Raw genomic sequence first — 18,128 nt, 5'->3', positions numbered from 1 at the left:
CCTTTCAGGTAGTTTTAGAGACTGAGATCTTCCCAAACCTCTCTTTCTCCAGCCTAAATACTCCCAGGCAGGTTCCTCACAGGATTTCTGCTAAACACCCTTCCCCAGCTCCGCTGCCCTTCCCTGGACACGCTCCAGCCCCTCAATGTCTCTCTGGCACTGAGGGGCCCAGAACTGAGCACAGGATTGGAGCTGTGGCCTCAGCAGTGCTGGGCACAGGGGGACGGTCACTGCCCTGCTCCTGCTGGCTGTGGATTTTTCAGTAGTTTCAATAGTGATTCTCTAGTATTAATTATTTACATTATTTACTTTGTTGCTCTTTATCACCTATTTTTTTCCTACTTTTCGCAGAAAATAACAATATACAGTGGCATTTGTATTACCTGTTGTGTGATAAACCACAGAACATCAATTTATATGGAGCATACAGGAATTTTCTATATAAGCATTGATTTCCATTCCTACCTAAAAAATAAAAGAATATAAATAACAGAGTTGTTGTTTAAAATCTCTTAATTGCTTCAAAAAAATAAATTTCAAACTTTTTATGTAGTTTTTTTCTGCCTTGTCTTGAGAATTTTCTGTTTCCAGTGTTTGTCTTCCTCAAAAAATGCTTTCAAATATTATTACAACTTTATTTGTTTCTCCTATCAGGCTCTTCTCCCACAAATTTCTGTGATTTAAATATCTTCTTTATTTACATAAAATAACAATGTATATTGATAAAATGACCTTAAAGTATGTCTAAACATTTCTTTACATGAGAAGGTTACTGAGAATATATATGAAAATAAATTATATTTTTTGAAAGTGTGTGTGTCCTAGAGGAAAGAAAGGCATATTTAGCATTTGAGAATGACTCCTGAAAGAGATTACAATTACTGCAGAGCACAGAATGAAAAGCAAAAATGATCAGTGTATTGGATAAATGGCTCACGAGGAATAACACTAAATTCAGCAAAATTCACATTGCTCTATTTATCAAAGATCAAATATACAAATAAAATAATGCAATTAAATGCAATTAAATGCAATTAAAAAAATAACAGAAGACTTAGTAGAATGGATAATTCAGTAGTAGAATTCTAGGACACCCTAAGAGAGCTGCTACCTGTGGAGTATGAGTTACTCTTGTCCCACTGTTCAGTAGTGTTGATGTCCAACTTTGGGTCCTACATTATAAGATGTAGAAAGCAGAGGAGATGAAAACAATAAAATTAAATAAAAGATTAAAAATCAGAACTTCTGAAGAAAAGTTGAAGAGATTTGGCTGATCCAGCCTTGCAAACGAAAGTTTGATATGCACAGGGGTCATAGTATTCCACTGTAGCTGCAAAAGTTTAATATTGCTTTCCAGTAATGTGTTTTCAGTACTTCCAATATGGTATTTGTTAAAGGCAATAAACAGTATTAAAAAATAATATAGATAAATATTAAAAAAACCTGTCCAATTATCCAATAAAAATAGGTTATTGTGAAGATCTAAATTTAGGAATATAAATCACTGAACATTCTTTTAGAGCGTGCTGAGAATATTTGGTCTTGCCTGAAGGCAGAAGAAGGGCCTGAATAATGTGTGGTTTTGATAACAGTATTTTGACACGTTCTGGAACAAGTTTCTTTTTTACTATGAGAATCATACCAATGACAATCAAATACATGTGATAATCCAATATCTTTTCAAAGCTGTATTTTTTGTCGTAAGCTATGTGGTCTCTTTAAAGAGTGCATGTATGAGAAATACATTTCATTAGTCTTTATGTGCTTCAGTGACTGGCTACATTTCATGAATATTAAAGTACAAATGAGACTACATTGGCTGTCTACACTGGTAACAACAAAATAATATTTGCATCCTCCAGAACAAGATGAATCCTGACAGTACATTTACCTTTTCTAGAATATCTTTAGCTATTTAACTCTGTGAGTGGTTATAAGAAAGAAAATATTTGGAGATTTATCACTGTAATTGAATCTGAAGAAAGACAAACATGTGATTGGTAGAATTGTGTTTCAGATAAGTGAGCAGTAGATACAAAGCCTCCAGAGAAGGAAATAACCAATTTAATTGCTAACTGATAAATCGACAATATCTGTTTACTCCATGTGGGTGTGTTACAATGCAACAAATAAATTATGTTCATTAAATATTTTCTTGGAAGATTATTGAGCACTGATAATAAACCATAGCAGCACAGAGAAATGCATCACAATTATTTATGTGGTTGCACTGGGAGGATGGAGGAACAACCCATTTTTTTCATTCATTTTAGCTAAAAAGAAGCCTCTTTTCCCTCTTAATGTGAAGTGTTCCCCATTATTAGAGGGTACTGCATATTGCACCCTTATTCTCTGGATAGTGTACCTAATATTGTGAGGGAAAAGTTCAAAGCCGGGCTTAGCATTAAATTAGGCTTTATATTTTCAGAAGAGGAGATGTAGGCCTATATATATCCTGACAGTTTATTTCATTCGAACAGTACAGTTATAAATGCTAAGGGAAATCCATCTTGAAAATTTCATTGGATAGGTATAAATATTTCAATATATTTCATATATATATATATATTTAATAATATATTTGAAATTTATACATACATTTAATATAATATATAGTAAGTTGAGCCTGTAATATTGAGTTTACTTTTTGCTGCTTTACTTATCAACTAAAACATAGCAATAAAAACTTCTTCAGATTTGCAAAAACTTCCAGATTATCTCTGATTTTGTCTGTCATCAGGCATCAATGCCATTTATTCATCAAGTACTGCCATCTTGTGGAATTAGAGTAATCAAACAAAATTCTATGTGGATGAAGAGAAATATATTTTTCCAATAGGCTCTCCCACTACACAACAAAATGAAGTCTAGAGCTGGAATTATTTCTTGTACAAACATTGTAACTCCACAGAAGTGCAATTATGGCATGGCTATTTTGCATGCTTTGCCCTTGAATAGGCAAAATTTAGCCATGTTAAGGACACTTAGGTTTTCAGTGACCTTAATAGAGTTTATATAACAACCTTCTTGTTATGTCTTCACTTGGACCCAAAATACCACTTAGCTAACAGGGCTGCTGAAAAGGCTGTCCAGAAACCTCATGTTAAAAGGATGAATGGAGCAATTTCTTAAGAGAAAATCCCTGCAGCAAATCTGGAAAACATTCAGGCAGTAACAAACACAGGAGTGAATATTTGGTGTTATCTGAATGCTTCAGCACAGCTCTCTTTACAATACTTCAGGCATTATTTCATACTGACCCACAGTGACAGGAACACTTTTACATTGCCATAGTGCTGACATTTTCTGCATCAGAATATCTCCAAAAGCACTAGGAAAAATGCTGATATGTGAGTATTCCAGCTTCATCCATTATGGGAAGTACATCACATTGTGACAGTTTAGGAATTAGTGTTGTTTAGCAGAGAAAACAGAACTACAAAAATCATTTAAGAAATTATAGTAAGCAAGATTTCAGACTATAAATTAATTATGTCAGGAAATAGATGAGCTCTTCTTACTACTCCATCACAAAATGACCCAGATTTTGACCTATATAGCCTAGTAAAAAGTGTTTAATAAAATATAGAAAGAAATTGGACATTAGGAAGGCTACAATAGGAAGGCTTTCCAAATCATCTTCAGAAAAAAAAGATAAATATTTCCTTAGAGACATCCTTCTGTAAACCAGGTTGGTCATTCATAAAAGGAACTATCAGTTTTGCAGTTACCAAAATGACTTATATAATTTTTACACCATTATATATAAGAGAATATAGCAGCAGAAGACTTTTTCAGCCCACCGCACATCCATTTGCAACTATTCTACAATACATAATTTCTCCGTCTTTTTATTCTCTTTTTCTGTTTGTGTTGACGCAAAGTATCTGTGTATACTTTAAGTTGGCAGACAGCTGTAATTTTGAGGAAGGGCTCTGCATCCCCTTTGTCATTTTGTCATTGATGTCACATTAAAAATAAAAAAGGTGGGCATAAAAATAAAAAAACCTCAGCACATGTTCTGAAAAAAACTCCAAACTTATGTATAATGCAGTGTTTAGTTTTCTCTTTTGTCTTAAACTTATTTTTCCCCATTAAAAGCAAATTGTGTACAGCATGGAAAAAACATTTACTAAGATTTTTCTCAAAAGCAGATGACTTCATACGGTCCATATCTAAAGTAATTACTTTCTGTTTTTAAAGTTCTGGTTTGGTTTACTTAAATTTTGGTGGCACTGACTTTTAGCTTAAAAATTTCTTGAAGGTCAACATTATTTGTCAGGCTTGAGATGCACCTCTGGAGTACAATATCCCATTGAAAAATAATGTAATGGCAGTTGCATTTGTGTTTGGCCAAATGACACTGGTTCTAAAATCTTGTAGCATAAACCATTACAGTAAAATTCAGGCTTGAAGTTCAGTAAAAACTGCAGTGAACAGTGTACAAATAGACCTGGCATCATCCATTTGGTCTTCGGCTTCTTCTTCTCAAATCCTGAAAGTTCACCCAGCAGTTTACCATTTTGTATGAGGAGGATTTCAGATAATATTTAAATACCTTTCTTCTTGTGGTTTACATGCGCTGCTGTGCTGAACTCTTGTGGGACTTGTGACATGTAACTACATCCACTGTTTCAGAATATTTTATTGTGCATGTACAGTATAGATTAAACATTTGTCTACAGAGAGACAGCTATGTTTTAAATATTGATTCTCTATTATTGTCTTTTTATTAGTTTGGTTTTTTTCAATGTGTCTTTGCAGTCACGTGGGTATTGGCTTATGCTAAAAACTGACAGTAGAAAAACAAACCAGCAAAACAAAATAAACCCCCAGGTTTTGTACTTGGCCAGCCTTTGCTAGCAATTTTGTTTTTTACAAACTCTAACTTGTAATTTTGCTGGCATATGAAGTAGAAACAGTCAGAGTCCAAGAATGTGAACAGCGATGCATGATTCATCCTCTTCTTGGGCTGCAAATTTAGAAGTGTGAGATATTTGCACAATGGATCAATGTCAAGGTACACCCATTTTCCCTTAATTGCAGTCATTCTGTGAACACCCTTTTGTGAAATCACTTCTGCAAGATAATCCATCTATTTCTGTCAGCTAAAAACTGTGGGGTCCCCAGATCCCAAGCCAGCTGTGGTTGTTTCTGACTGGTCTGCAACATTTTCCTGAGATATTTCCACTGAAACCTGTGCATAGTGTATGGACATGACCCTCAAAATTTTATTTAAGAATCTGCTGAACTCATTAACCAGGTTTAACAGGAGAAAAAAAATTTGTGAAGTGTCAAAGGGGCTTTTCACCTGCAAAGGAGACCAAGAATTCCAGCTGCATTCTAGATCTGAGCATTCAGATTTTGCATTCTTCAAGTATTTTAAAGGGTATTCCTGGGGTTTTGCATTTTAGAAATGAAAATTAGGAGCAATTCTTTCAATGTCAGTGGGCTGACAAGAATCAAGAAGTAAACCGCTAACACTTTCTTCTGGACTTTAGAGTTTGGGCTTCTGGCTGGAATACAGATGCTCTAGGTGTGCATTAAAAAAAAAAAAAAGCCTTAACTACAGCTCTATATCATAAAGGGTTTGAGCTTCAGGTTTGGCAGGAGTTCTGTTACATTTTTTGTCTCAGTACACTCTGCCAGTACACATTCATCCATCACGCCATTTTTAACAGCAAAAATAATTAAGAACGTGCCAAAATGACAGTATCCCCCTGGATTCAACACCAGCACAGACTAAGTATTTTATTTCCTTAGAGGCACAAAAATTTATTGCCTGAAATCTGTTCTTTAGTATTAATTCTAATTAATAAATGAATAATTAATTGTAAGTGGTTTTAGGCTATGAATGGAGAAAATTCTCTTCTGTGTGAACTGCCAGTGAACCCACACTGATGACTGTTTTGGATTTGCTTTGAACTACTTTTAAACCAGAGCAATTAGTGAGACTGATTACTTTCCATTTGAATTGGTAACAGGTCCTCAGTTAAAGCCTGTGTATTTTCCTTGAACTTGTGTATTCATCATCATTTTGTAGAATTTTGTACTGCCATGAATCATTTTTTGCCAGATAAAGCATTATGGTAAAATGTGGTAATAAAATTTTCCAAGATATATTTGGGGCATAATTAGTATTTTGCCTAAAACATAACAGAAGAGGAAGGAAAATCTGAACACTCAGAGAACTCTCTGAGAGATCTTAATTCCTTAGAGTCCTATGTAGCCCCCAGAATTACAAATAAATCTAAAAAATATTTTAGTAAAAAGTCAATGTGTGCAATTTAAGTCCCCATTTTGAGATTTTGAGACAGTCTTCCCCTCCTGTCAGCTAAGTATGTTCAGTCCTTTAACATAGCATTTTTATATTGATACCACAAGGGTTTTTTAGGAGAGAGTTTTCATCTGATTTCAAAATTAGAATAAACTTCCTAAAAATTGATTCAGAAGATACTGCATCTTATTAGCACTACATGCACTGTTTGCTTATATTGGTTGAAAAAGCAGTGATTTGGCCTCTTTGTTCCTTTCTCACCACGGTGTCTGGGGATAGTACAACACAAGGATAGAAAGGACAAATCAGTTGGAATTCCTAATTCTCTCTGTACTGTTACAGTCAAAGTGCACACCTGGCTAAGATGTAGTATGTTTCACACTTCTTACACCAGTTCCTCTCCTATAACTAAAAGGAAACTACATAGCAAAATTTAAATTTTGAGGTGTTTCCTCTCACCCCTTTGACTCTTTTATTTTAACTAACTTTATATGAAAGTATGAGAGAACCAAACTGACATAGTTGAAATTACTGTCTTCCTGTTGCTGCTGAAGATGAGTAGCCACACAAGAAATTTCAGTCTAAAAGCTTGAAATTTGTTATACCAGTGGAGCAGTTTGTGTCTTGGAGCAGTAGTGGGAACTTTATACTCCTGGACTAACTTCAGCTTTTCTCATTTTGAAGCCAGGTTTTTGAAGGCTACAGGAGGGAGATTACAGAACAAATAACCTTTCATTGGATATGCCAGTTTAAGTAGTGAGCAATATTTTTTCCAAGGGTGAAGAAAGAATGAAACAATGTAAAATAAGCTCAAAAGGAGAACCCGTAAAGAAGTATACATAGGGTTAAGGCTTTAAAGTCAGAGTTGGTGAAACTCCACATGAATAATTCCCTGCAAGGAACATCCTGCTAAATCAGAATCTCATTAACTTTACTGATACTTCTAATTCTGAGGCATAAATGAATCTAGGTTTTTATTAAATCATGATATAATCTCATGCAGAATAATAGGAAATAACATTTTTTTCCCTCAACTAATTATTATGACTATAAAGGGAAAAGTATATAATGTTCAGGTAAATAGAATAGATGATTCACGGGATAAAAATAAGAACCAAGGGAAAGGATTTAGCTGCTATTTTTAAAAGTCAATGATTTGTTGGTAGCTTTGATTTAAGGAATTATTAATTGATCATAGGGATTTAAGCTGCATAAAGGAAAGGTTAAGGAATTCTTCAATGAAGCAGATGTAAAAGATAGAACTATAAAGCAGTAATATTACCTACAAGGTATGTGGAGAAGTTACTACAATCTAGTGACTTTAAAAACAAACATTCAGAATGAAACCTGTTTATACACACACATTTGCATTTGCATAGCTCTGCAAGAATCATCTTGACATATTTCCCTGCAAATCTGACCTAGCAGAGAAAATAATTCTTTGGATATTATTATTGGTTTGGCCCAAAAGACTAGAAAAGGGATTTATTTAATATCTTATTGCTGTTTTCTGAGTCTGATGTATAAATTAATTATTTCACCTGCACTAATTCTGCCTTCACAAGGAACTCGTGGATTCAACATTTATGATACTTTCAAATTCCCAAGGGGAGAAAAAAAAAAATATCCTCTTAAATTCTAAACCAAACAAATTAAAAGTTTTTAAAATCTTTAACTTTTTCTCCCCATACATTATTGAAATAAAGCTAATGAACATTAATTTGGTGTATCTATTAACATGACACAGTATTGTTTCTGCAATTACTTTATCTTATTTTCTTTCTGTGTTCTTTTAGAGATCATCTATAGCTGGGTATTTAATGAATTCCCATCTTTTGTGGCAGAAGACAGCAGGCGTTTCATCTCTCAGGAGACAGGCAATCTCTACATATCCAAGGTGCAAACATCCGATGTTGGCAGCTACATATGCCTGGTGAAAAACACAGTGACAAACGCCAGAGTTTTGAGTCCTCCTACGCCTCTGACACTGAGAAATGATGGTAAGAAAGCATTGTTTCTGGGTACTACGTGGAAAAAAAAACTAAATAAAAATATTCTGATTAATTTAAGAAACATGATTTTATTATTTTTCAGTATATGCGTGCATTTTCTGTAGAAAATGGCAAAGGGAAGTTGTTCATGGAGGCATTTCATTTAGAACATCCAGACCTTGTGAGAATATTTAGCTCTGCAAAGGCTGAAGTGCAAACTGACACCTCTTGGTGTATTCTGTTTAGTACGGTTACTCCACCTTGCTCTTCTGATGTTCTGTCACTGACAGAGAGAAGCACATCTCCTTTATAGGCAATGTCTGTTGCCTTAGGGCACAGTTCAGTTGCCTCAACACAAGTGGCTACTGCCACACTGATACTCTCAGGCACCAGGGACATCCACCAGGGACTGGCAAATGTCACATGGGGCATCCAGACCGGCTGCAAGATGCCAGGAGATTATTCATGTGTTTGGCCTCTGTGGTTAAATACAACACAAAAAAGTTTCCTTAAATACACTGGCAGAAAAAGGAGGAGAATCTTCATACTTTTCTGGGTGCATAATATGCCATAGTGTCAGAGGATGACAAAAAGTCTGAAATATTGCCTTCTTTGCCTCAATCTTAACACCAAAAGCAGTAGTACTTGAGATACCCAACTCCTGGAGCTGGAAGTTAGGGATGGGGACCTGAGTGATACCCCCATAATCCAGGATGGAATGGTTTGTGATCTGCTGTGCCAATCAGATACCCACAAGTCTGGGCCTGGATGGGATGCACCCAACAGGGAGATGGTGAAAGCCTCTCTCAATTATTTACCAACAGTCCTGATTATCTAGAAAAGTCCCAGTTGACTGGAAAATAGCAAATATGAGGCCCACCTACAAGAAGGATCAGAAGGACAATCCAAATTCTGGGTTCTGCATCTGCCACTGCCACAGCCCCAGGCAGTGCTATAGGCTGGGAGCAGAGCGACTGCAAAGCTGCCCAGCAGAAAAGGACCTGGGGGTGCTGGCAAGCAGCAGCTGAACATGATCCAGGGTGTGCCCAGGCGGCCAAGAGGGCCGATGGCATCCTGGCCTGGATCATCCAGGTGTGGCCAGCAGGAGCAGGGCAGGGATTGATTGTCCAGCTGTACTCGGTACTCTTGAGGCCACATCTCAAATTTGCGTCCTGTTCTGGGCCTCTCTGTTGGAAAGAGGACATTGAGGGGCTGGAGTGAGTCCAGAGAAGGGCAGTCAAGCTGCTAGAGGTGTAGAAAACACATGTGATGAGGGGTGGCTGAGGGAGCTGGGGTTGTTTAGCCTGGAGAAAAGGAGGCTCGGGGGAGGGTTTATCACTCTCTACAACTGCCCAAAAGGAGCTTGCAGAGACGTGGTGTCAATCTCTGCCATGTCTCAAAGGAACAGAGAAAATGGCTGTTATTTTCCTTCCTTCCAAGGTGTTCTACGTTTGATTATGCTTTCTAGTTCCTCACAACAATTCAGCTCATGTGAATCCACACATACATAAATCAAAGAGAGAAAGAGAGAGAAACTTTTGAGAGCTTTCTTTTATCTTACTTATAACTTTTTCTCAAACAAATATTAGTCCTATGCTACAAACACATTACAAACTCCTGATTTAAACACAGATGACTTAGTTTACTAGAGTAAATTTAAAATATGTTCACCAATTATAATGGAATTAAGCTGCTTTTTTCATCATAGCAAATTTAAATTTCCTTCTGCATAGCATGTAACCTCTGCAGCAAAAAGCTGCTCTTTTAATTTATCACTTCCTGTTTTCTTTTGCTGGTTTAGTACTTCTGTTAATTATTGAGTTTCAGGTGTTTGTTTAATTTTACTGACTTAACATAGTGAATCCGTATAACATATCTTTTTGGTAATATTTTTTTCAAAATTAAAATGCCCAAACATTGACTGCCTTTTTAATCTGTTTGGACCCTGAAAAAAATAGAATTTCATTGTCATATTTATTATTCATATCTTAGTCTATTTATTCTTTATGATATTTCTTCATGCTTTTATTTGGTTCTGTCTTCTGCAGAAATTCAGCAGATTAATTATCTGTTTTGTACTGACAGTACATAGCTAGATAACGTACTGAAAGAAATTGAGAGAGTAAATAAGGATAAAGGCAGCAGTCTACATCACTGAGCTAGGAAAAAAATCTATGAAGGAAAACTCTGCGGATTTTTTTTAAATGTCAAGTGGGTAGTAAATACCAGCCTCCAGCAAACTTTTTGTTTCACGGCTGGCTGTCACACCACTGTGATAATCCAACCTTCTGAACTGTGCTGGAGTATTGGGGAAGTGTTTGCACATAGATGAACAGCTCCTCAGCAATTTCCCAGTCTCCTGACTCATTTTTTCACACACATGAATTTCTACTAGGCTTCCATGCCTTAATTTTAATCTGTTGGTATTTATGAAAAGCTCCTTTCTTGTCATGGAATTCTTCAGTACTTCTCAGCAAATTGGTTCCTTTCCTGTATGACTGAGCAAGTTTCTCAGTGAAGAAACCTCAACTTGCTACCTAACCTTGCAGTCTCCATAAACATACCTTGAAAAAATTGTTAAGGAAAGTACTGGTTGCTAAATCATATTACTTGGGAAATCTGTCTGGTTCCACCTCCCCCACATAATGCAATAATATGGGCCTCTTGAAAAATATCTGTGATTATAATAAAAAATTTCCATAAATCATACTGTACTTTTTCATTTTCATACAAATGGCCTTAGGTAATACTGCCTTGTCCAGTGACAAATATTAAAGGGTCACAACAACATTTTTAAAGTCTGTATTCATTATGTGCAAAAATACAAAATAACTGTTGAAAAGTAGTGCTAACTAGTTAAAGAAAATTAAAGCAATTTATGAAGAAAGAAACTGCTGTGAATAGACTCCAAGAGGGAAGTGAGAATTTAAAAATTGCATTAAAACAAACATTAAATTACCTGAAAATATACTCAACTCTATGTTTGCTGAGTTGTGTTATATATTTTTAAATATGGCTTTTTAAGCTTTTCTTTGTCATAAAACTACTTGAATTACTTTGAACTTTTCAAATACTCCCTTAGGTTTAAAAATAATACATCTTTGTGAGTTCCAATGGTTGGCATCACAACTGACATTACCCTAAGCAGTCAGCACATTTGTTAGAAACCACAGGAAGAGCTTGTGGTTTTAAACAGCTTTTACAAATAGCTCTACATAAATAAAACAATTTATACATCCTGTATTCTCCAAACATATATATCATTAACTCCAAAGTACTCTAATTGATTTATTTATCATCATTCTTAGATTTTGATGTATATAGAGTACCTATGCCCAGGGGACTAGACAGCTGGTGGCAAAGAGCACTTCAATGACAACACTGGTCTCTATTTATCTATGAGAAAGAAATGGAATAATATCAAGGCATTCTGTCAAACTCTGAAAGATTGTGAGAACTTTTTTTCTTCTGTGATGTGTCTCAAAGGAGAGCTTAGCTGCTTGATATGAAGCAAATTAAATAAAAACGTCAAGAAATCCTTCAATGGATTCTGAATAAAATGAATACCTCATTTGTTCAGATGTCCTTGACAATCAGTCATTTCATGTAATTCAATTTCACTTCAAGCTGGGTTATAAAAACACCCTAAAATTTTGAGGAGAGAAAATGTTTTAGGAGGAAATAAAAGAATATGCATCATTTCATTAACTGCCTCTTAATGCATTACAAATTTTGAGGAAATATTTAATAACTGTTTACGAATAATAAACAGCTTTGTTAAATTGTATCTTCAGAGGCTTCGATGCTGATTGGGAGCAGTAAATTATCTTCACTCATAAAAACATCTGAAAGTCTTTTCAAATTAAGGAAATAGAAATCTAAGGAGTATAAACATTTGATTTTCAGTGCATAAGAGTTATTTCAAGTTCACACATTTTTATTCCAGTTTTTCTTACTTTTTTATCCTTCTTGTTCTTTGGAAAATATGGCAACTTTAATGTTATTACTGTGCAGTAGTAAATTACATAATTCTTCATTTTAACTCTGTGCAGATACTGCATATTACCTTTGCTATGGTGAAATTTCCAGAGTTAAAAAAGAAAACAAACAAACAAACAAACAAACAAAAAAAAAAAACCAAAAACCCCCAAACTTGGACAATTTCAGAAACCAGAAGATACTTTCTACTGTGTTCCATTAGAGCAAATTATTTTAACCTCCAGATGTTGGTATGTCTGACCAGACATATTCTCATGTAACTGACTTTCAGATTTTTTCCATGTCTTCATAATCTGTGAAGCAGTGAACTGAATTTTGTCTGTCCTCATTCTGTTGATTAATGCAATGTGATTAATAGTCTCACATGATAGAACATATAGTTATCAAGGTATTAAGGATGTTAAATTCTAATTTTCCATGATGAAATATGGTCTGCATATGCTTTTTGAGGTGTAACTCTGGGATATGTTGCTTGAACAACAAGCAACAGTTGATTATCTAAAAATCTGGTTATCTAAAGATCTAAGTTATCTAAAGATCTCTTTACCAGCAGGAAAGAAAATTTGGAAGAAATCAGAGCAAATTCCCAAATAATAGAAATCAAGCAATAAAAAAATGCCCAGTGTAGCATAATAAGATAATAAATAAAGCTAGAACAAAATCCGCAATTTCACAGACATAGCTGTACCCACCCCAGAAGAATGCTGACAGTTGTTAATTAACTGAAACCTAAAATATTTTTTTAGAAATGCTTAAAGATGAAATGTAGTGGTTTTGACCTGTCTTCTTTGCCTTTCTCTGGTTTTTATTTTTAATTTTTTTTCAACTTTTATTAGTGGTTTTGTTCTCTAATGAGGTTATTCATATGGAGCTGAATTCTAGAAGACAACAACATGCACCTGAATTTTAACAGGAGTTCAAAATACATATTCAGCTGTGACTCAATTGTGCTGTATTTTGTGGATTTTCCAGTCACATAAGCTTCCTCTTTCACATGGGTTATATTGCAAGGTTTTGCTGTAACATTTTGTATTTTAATTGTGTCCATAAAAACTGTATAGAGACTGTAGGAACTCTTCTTACTCAGTACTCCAGGGCAGGAATCAAACCTGACATAATCCTGCTTTGATTTTTTTTTTTCAAGCACAGACAAAATGTCTGGGCAAAAATCAAGTTTGTCCTTTAGTGGTATACAGAGATTGATAGCCCTGACAGAGACACGAATGTATGCAAGGTTTGCTCCAGGGGAAGGTTGATAAAATGGCAATGTCCCTGGGCAGTCATTACCTGATAGTAAATATGTTTCTCCTGTAAATCTGTAGTGAGGTATTTTAATGATGGGTCACTCTGGAAACTGAAAATAAAAGTCTTCCTACAATCTCTGCTTTACTCTACTGAAAATGTATCCTGCATGAGTTACAGGTATTTTGTACTTTTTTTCTCTTTTGTTTTGCTATTGTGCCAACGTCCTCCTGCAATGTTGTCAAAATAATAGGATGAAAATCAGGATTAAGAAATGTTAGTGTAGTCTTATTTTAATTTTTTAAAAAAATAAAAGAAGGCCATACATATAATAGGATGGGGGAGGGTTGTTGGTTTTGTTTGGCGCTTTCTTATTTCCAAAATATTAACTTTTTATTTTTATTTTATTTTATTTATTTATTTAGAAAGTCTGTTCCAGTTAGCAGGAATGGTTCTTAACTTATAGGCAAGAAAATATATAGGTAGGCAGAGAATTTTATAGAGGGCTTCTATTCAATAAACTTCCTACAGGGTGTTTTATAGGAACTGTAGAATAGTTGAAGAACACTCTCAAACAGAACACAACAGTTCAAAGATACCATTTGAAAAATATTTAATCTAAAAATGTAGAGAGACAAAATAACTTGGGATGGTCTTTTGACAATGTAAAAGGGCTGAACCCAGGGATCTATGGGGCTATTACAGGAGGAAAACAGGGAAAGGTTGGGAAAAGATTATGTCCCAGGATTTACTGTAGAGCAAGAAGTCTTTCACTGCAAAAGTTTGCATTGAGTTTAGTCTGATTTTGAGTTCAGTTAAGGTAATTTCTTTACAGGATTCTTAATTGCTTAGTCTTCCCATTGGTTTATAGAAACACTATATGCTGAAAACTCAGTGGTTGCTTTTCTAAATTAGCTAAAACCCTCAAGAGTCTAGACATGTAGAGTCTTGCACATCTTCTGCACTTATGTTTTCTTGTTTCACTCCTTCTCCTTATGATTTTTGAAACTTACACAAAGAGTTAACTGATCCATACACAGAATATACAAAGCCTAAAATTACTGAACTTGAAAAAAATGTTCCTCTAAATTTGCTAAATTTGTCAGGATTAGGAATGGTGTTGCATTGAACTATAACTGTTAGGATTTCAGACAGAAGTATGTTGGTAATATTATAATTCTTGGTGACTAAAGTCAAACTTGTGCATTTGATAATGGAAGTAAACTTTACAGCTGTAAATGGTTTCAGAGTATGGTCCTGAATGTTATGTATCTTAGTGTCTCAGATAGAAATTCACCAGTGACTGCTGCTTTGCAGTCTGAGAGTATGGCATAATATTCAAATTGAAATTACTTGTCAGTTTGGAATTCTTTTCAGAGTAGCAAAATAATTTGATTATGAACATCAGGAGTTCTGCTCGAAGTTAAAACTGCAGCAAGTAGGTAACAGGATGATTTGTTTCTATTGGGTCTAAAACAATGGGTATTTTAATACTTGTTTTTGAGGATATTTCCTAATAATATGTTCTTGTTTTGCATGGTTATATGAGCAGTCTCAATTGAAAAAAATTTCCTTATTTAGGAACCTTTTCCCAGTTTATTAGATACAATGAATATTAGAGCAACACTAATACGTGCAGTAGTGTTCTAATTGGTCAGAAGAGAGGGAAATACCATCTCTGCACAAAACAATAGTTTTGACACTTCTGGCACCTGTTGGAAAGGGAATATTTTGTTTTTATTCTGTAAAACATTGCAGGTTGCAAGGAAAAAAGAATTAAGCTTAAGGTCATATTTGAAGTACAAACTAATATGTCATTTCCTATAGGAAAACTGATATTCCTAGAGAAATTTCATCAGGAAGATAATTACAAACCCCATAAAAGTAGATATTTCTCCTAATCACTCAGACTAAATAAGATTTCCCAGGTTTCTGAATATCTTTTGTGAGCCTGTCCTGAACGAATATTGGGCAATTGGAAAGGAGAAACAATAAACATTGGCCAGTGATGCCTAAAAGAAATCTGCCACATATTTCTTATTCCAAGTTCAATGTAATCTCATTCCCTGTAAAAACAAAATGGAACAAAAACCCCTATGATTTGGTTTTCATTGAGCTAGGCCTCCCAGGCAAGATGTAGACTATGTAATGAGTCCATTTTGTTCCTTGATGTGTATGGCTGCTCAGAAAAATTATCTACATACCTAATGAGTGAAAATAATCAGATTTTCTTGTTTAGATACAATCTGTACATGCACAGATCTTCATATTGGAGTGCTGTGTGCAAGCCACTCACATGTCCTCACTCATCTCTGAATGTCCAAAGCATGAAGTTTGGTTTCATCTAATACCAGATGTGCTGGATTTAGAAGGAGAAATTAGGTGCCATTTTACAAATATGTGGGAAACTGATGAAGTCTAGCTTATTCCTCACTGAAAAATTTTTTACAAAGAAAAAGACTGCAGACCTGGTCATAGACTGCTCAACATCTTCAAACACAGGTGAACAGAAATCTCTGCAGCCCAATCTGTACACTAGAAACTTTGGTCTCTCATTTGAAGAATTAAATAATATACTATTTCCCACATTGCTTATTCTGAGACTATCTCATTGCTTTTGTGTTTTTAGAGTTTGGACTCAGTTCCCTTTATTTTATTCATAAGACCTATGATTTCAACTGAAAATTAAGTGGTTTTGGTTCTTTTTAATGTTTAAGAGAGGAATACATTTGTATCTATGACATATATACATTTAAGAGTTATAAATAATAATGTATTTCAAGATAGTAATACTATTTCTAGAAAGGGTTTTCCAAAGTTCAGAGTTCAGTGTAACTGATAAACTAGTGAAATCAATTATGAGTAAAATATAGATTATAAAGTGGTGAGAGTAAAATAATGTTTAAACACTTTTTTCTGCTAAATGTGACTTTCTTTCACATTTATTCCTCTAAAATTGAGAACACATCAACATCCTATCCCTTAGTTTTAAACTAGAGTTTATTCCCTTCTTGTGCTGGATTCATTATGATATTTTTTCCAGACATTGAATTACCAATTTTTCTGTCATATTAGGATATATTCCAGTAAAGACCTCCTTCCATCCAGTGATATGCAATAGGATTTGCCCTCTAACATACGAAAACAGTGTGGGCACTTTAGCATTAACTCAGTTTAGTGCTTAGTTCAGTGCATTACAGAATGCAATTTCACATGAGCATTTTCAGGGCTTCTCAAATGATAAATTTATAGCTCAAAACCTGGCTGAGAGATGTTTAAGTGGAAGCAATGCTATAGACTGTTACCTTCAAACAACAATTCCACAGTAAATTTCTAGGGATTTACAGCAGGTATTGGTCCTTTAGAATAAGATTAAGAGTAGGTGAGTCAATAAATTCTTCCCAGTTCATTTAAAATCTCTGATGCAGACCAGAGACAATGGTGGGTATCATTATTATACTTGAAGCAATTCAGTTTGTGCTGTCAATTTACTGTCATTGTAAATTTGTGTATTCAAGGCTCTCCCAAACAAATTTCTGGAGACGTTTAACAGTACAGGTCTTCAGGGAAAGTGCTAAATATTCATTTGCTACAAAGGGACCCATACCTTTGACAATCTTAGTTTTCATCGCAGGTTATAGATAGAAGACGAAATTATGCATGATGATTCTGTAAGCAAGTTCTTTGGCAAAATTTTCTTGGGTTTAGATACATATTCACACAACAGGTTATCATTACAATGTGGTAGGATACTCAAATTTTGATCTGTAAAATTATTTTTAAATTCTTATGCAGCAGAATAAGTTTATCATGCCTCAAGAGGTTTCCCAGAAACTGATAGGAAGATGCAGACTAGTAAGAATCCCAATTAAATTTGTCTTTAGATCTTTATCCAGGATATAAGATAACCATGTTAACACTCCTGCACCACCTGATTAAGATTGGGGACTTCTTTGTGCAAACCTCTCAGATGAGCATTCTTGGTAGCAGAGCTGGGAGGGTTTTATCATTTTTAACAAAATAATGGCAAGTATCAATCCATGCCTAATCTTTCTCCTGGGTTTATCAGACACTTATTCAAGCACTGCCTGTAACCTGTTCCATTCAAAATTAGGCCCCAAAGGAAGTTAAAGAATTATTAGTGAAAGAGTATGTAACAAACACAAATCAGCCTCTACACATCTGAATAAGAGGATGGGTCATGGTTTCTCAGCAGTCAGATTCTTTTTGGCCCCATGAAGGAAAAAATTCTTATTGTATGAATACTGTGGTTTTTCCACACTCTTCCTCTGAGGTTGTATAAGGCATGGGTTGGCAGGCTAAATGTAGAGGTAGAGCAGTCCTTTGCAATGCAATAATGTCTGATATCCTGTCTGTAGCTCTTTCTCTTGCTCTTAGCTGAAAGGACTGAAAATCAGAAAGTGATCTTTTTACTTTATTCCATTCTCCATTCCATTAAATGGCCCCTAGTGGATAAGGAAAAGAATTTTAGCTGCAGTAATATCTGTAAATGTTTGAAATTTTATTACTTCTATTCCTGTAATATGTAAGTGCCTCAAAATCAATATTTATCACATTTTTATGTCATCTTTTTTTTAATACAAAAATGAAATGCAGAC

General features: G+C 34.8%; 1 protein-coding gene across 6 annotated transcripts in view; it reads left to right on the top strand.

The window, feature by feature from the left end:
- Positions 1-18,128, top strand: part of CNTN5 (contactin 5) — a 610,938-nt gene that overhangs the window by 443,324 nt on the left and 149,486 nt on the right. For all 6 annotated transcript variants that reach the window (XM_058044080.1, XM_058044103.1, XM_058044112.1 and 3 more), the window contains one exon: positions 8,074-8,277. In XM_058044080.1, the coding sequence (XP_057900063.1) occupies positions 8,074-8,277 (204 nt within the window). The remainder of the gene's footprint in view (positions 1-8,073; positions 8,278-18,128) is intronic.

The sequence above is a fragment of the Melospiza georgiana genome, chromosome 2 (genome assembly GCF_028018845.1).
Source record: "Melospiza georgiana isolate bMelGeo1 chromosome 2, bMelGeo1.pri, whole genome shotgun sequence".
NCBI classification, from domain to species: domain Eukaryota; kingdom Metazoa; phylum Chordata; class Aves; order Passeriformes; family Passerellidae; genus Melospiza; species Melospiza georgiana.
The sequence above is the reverse complement of the archived record's forward strand: the minus strand, read 5'-3'. Positions and strand labels throughout refer to the sequence as shown.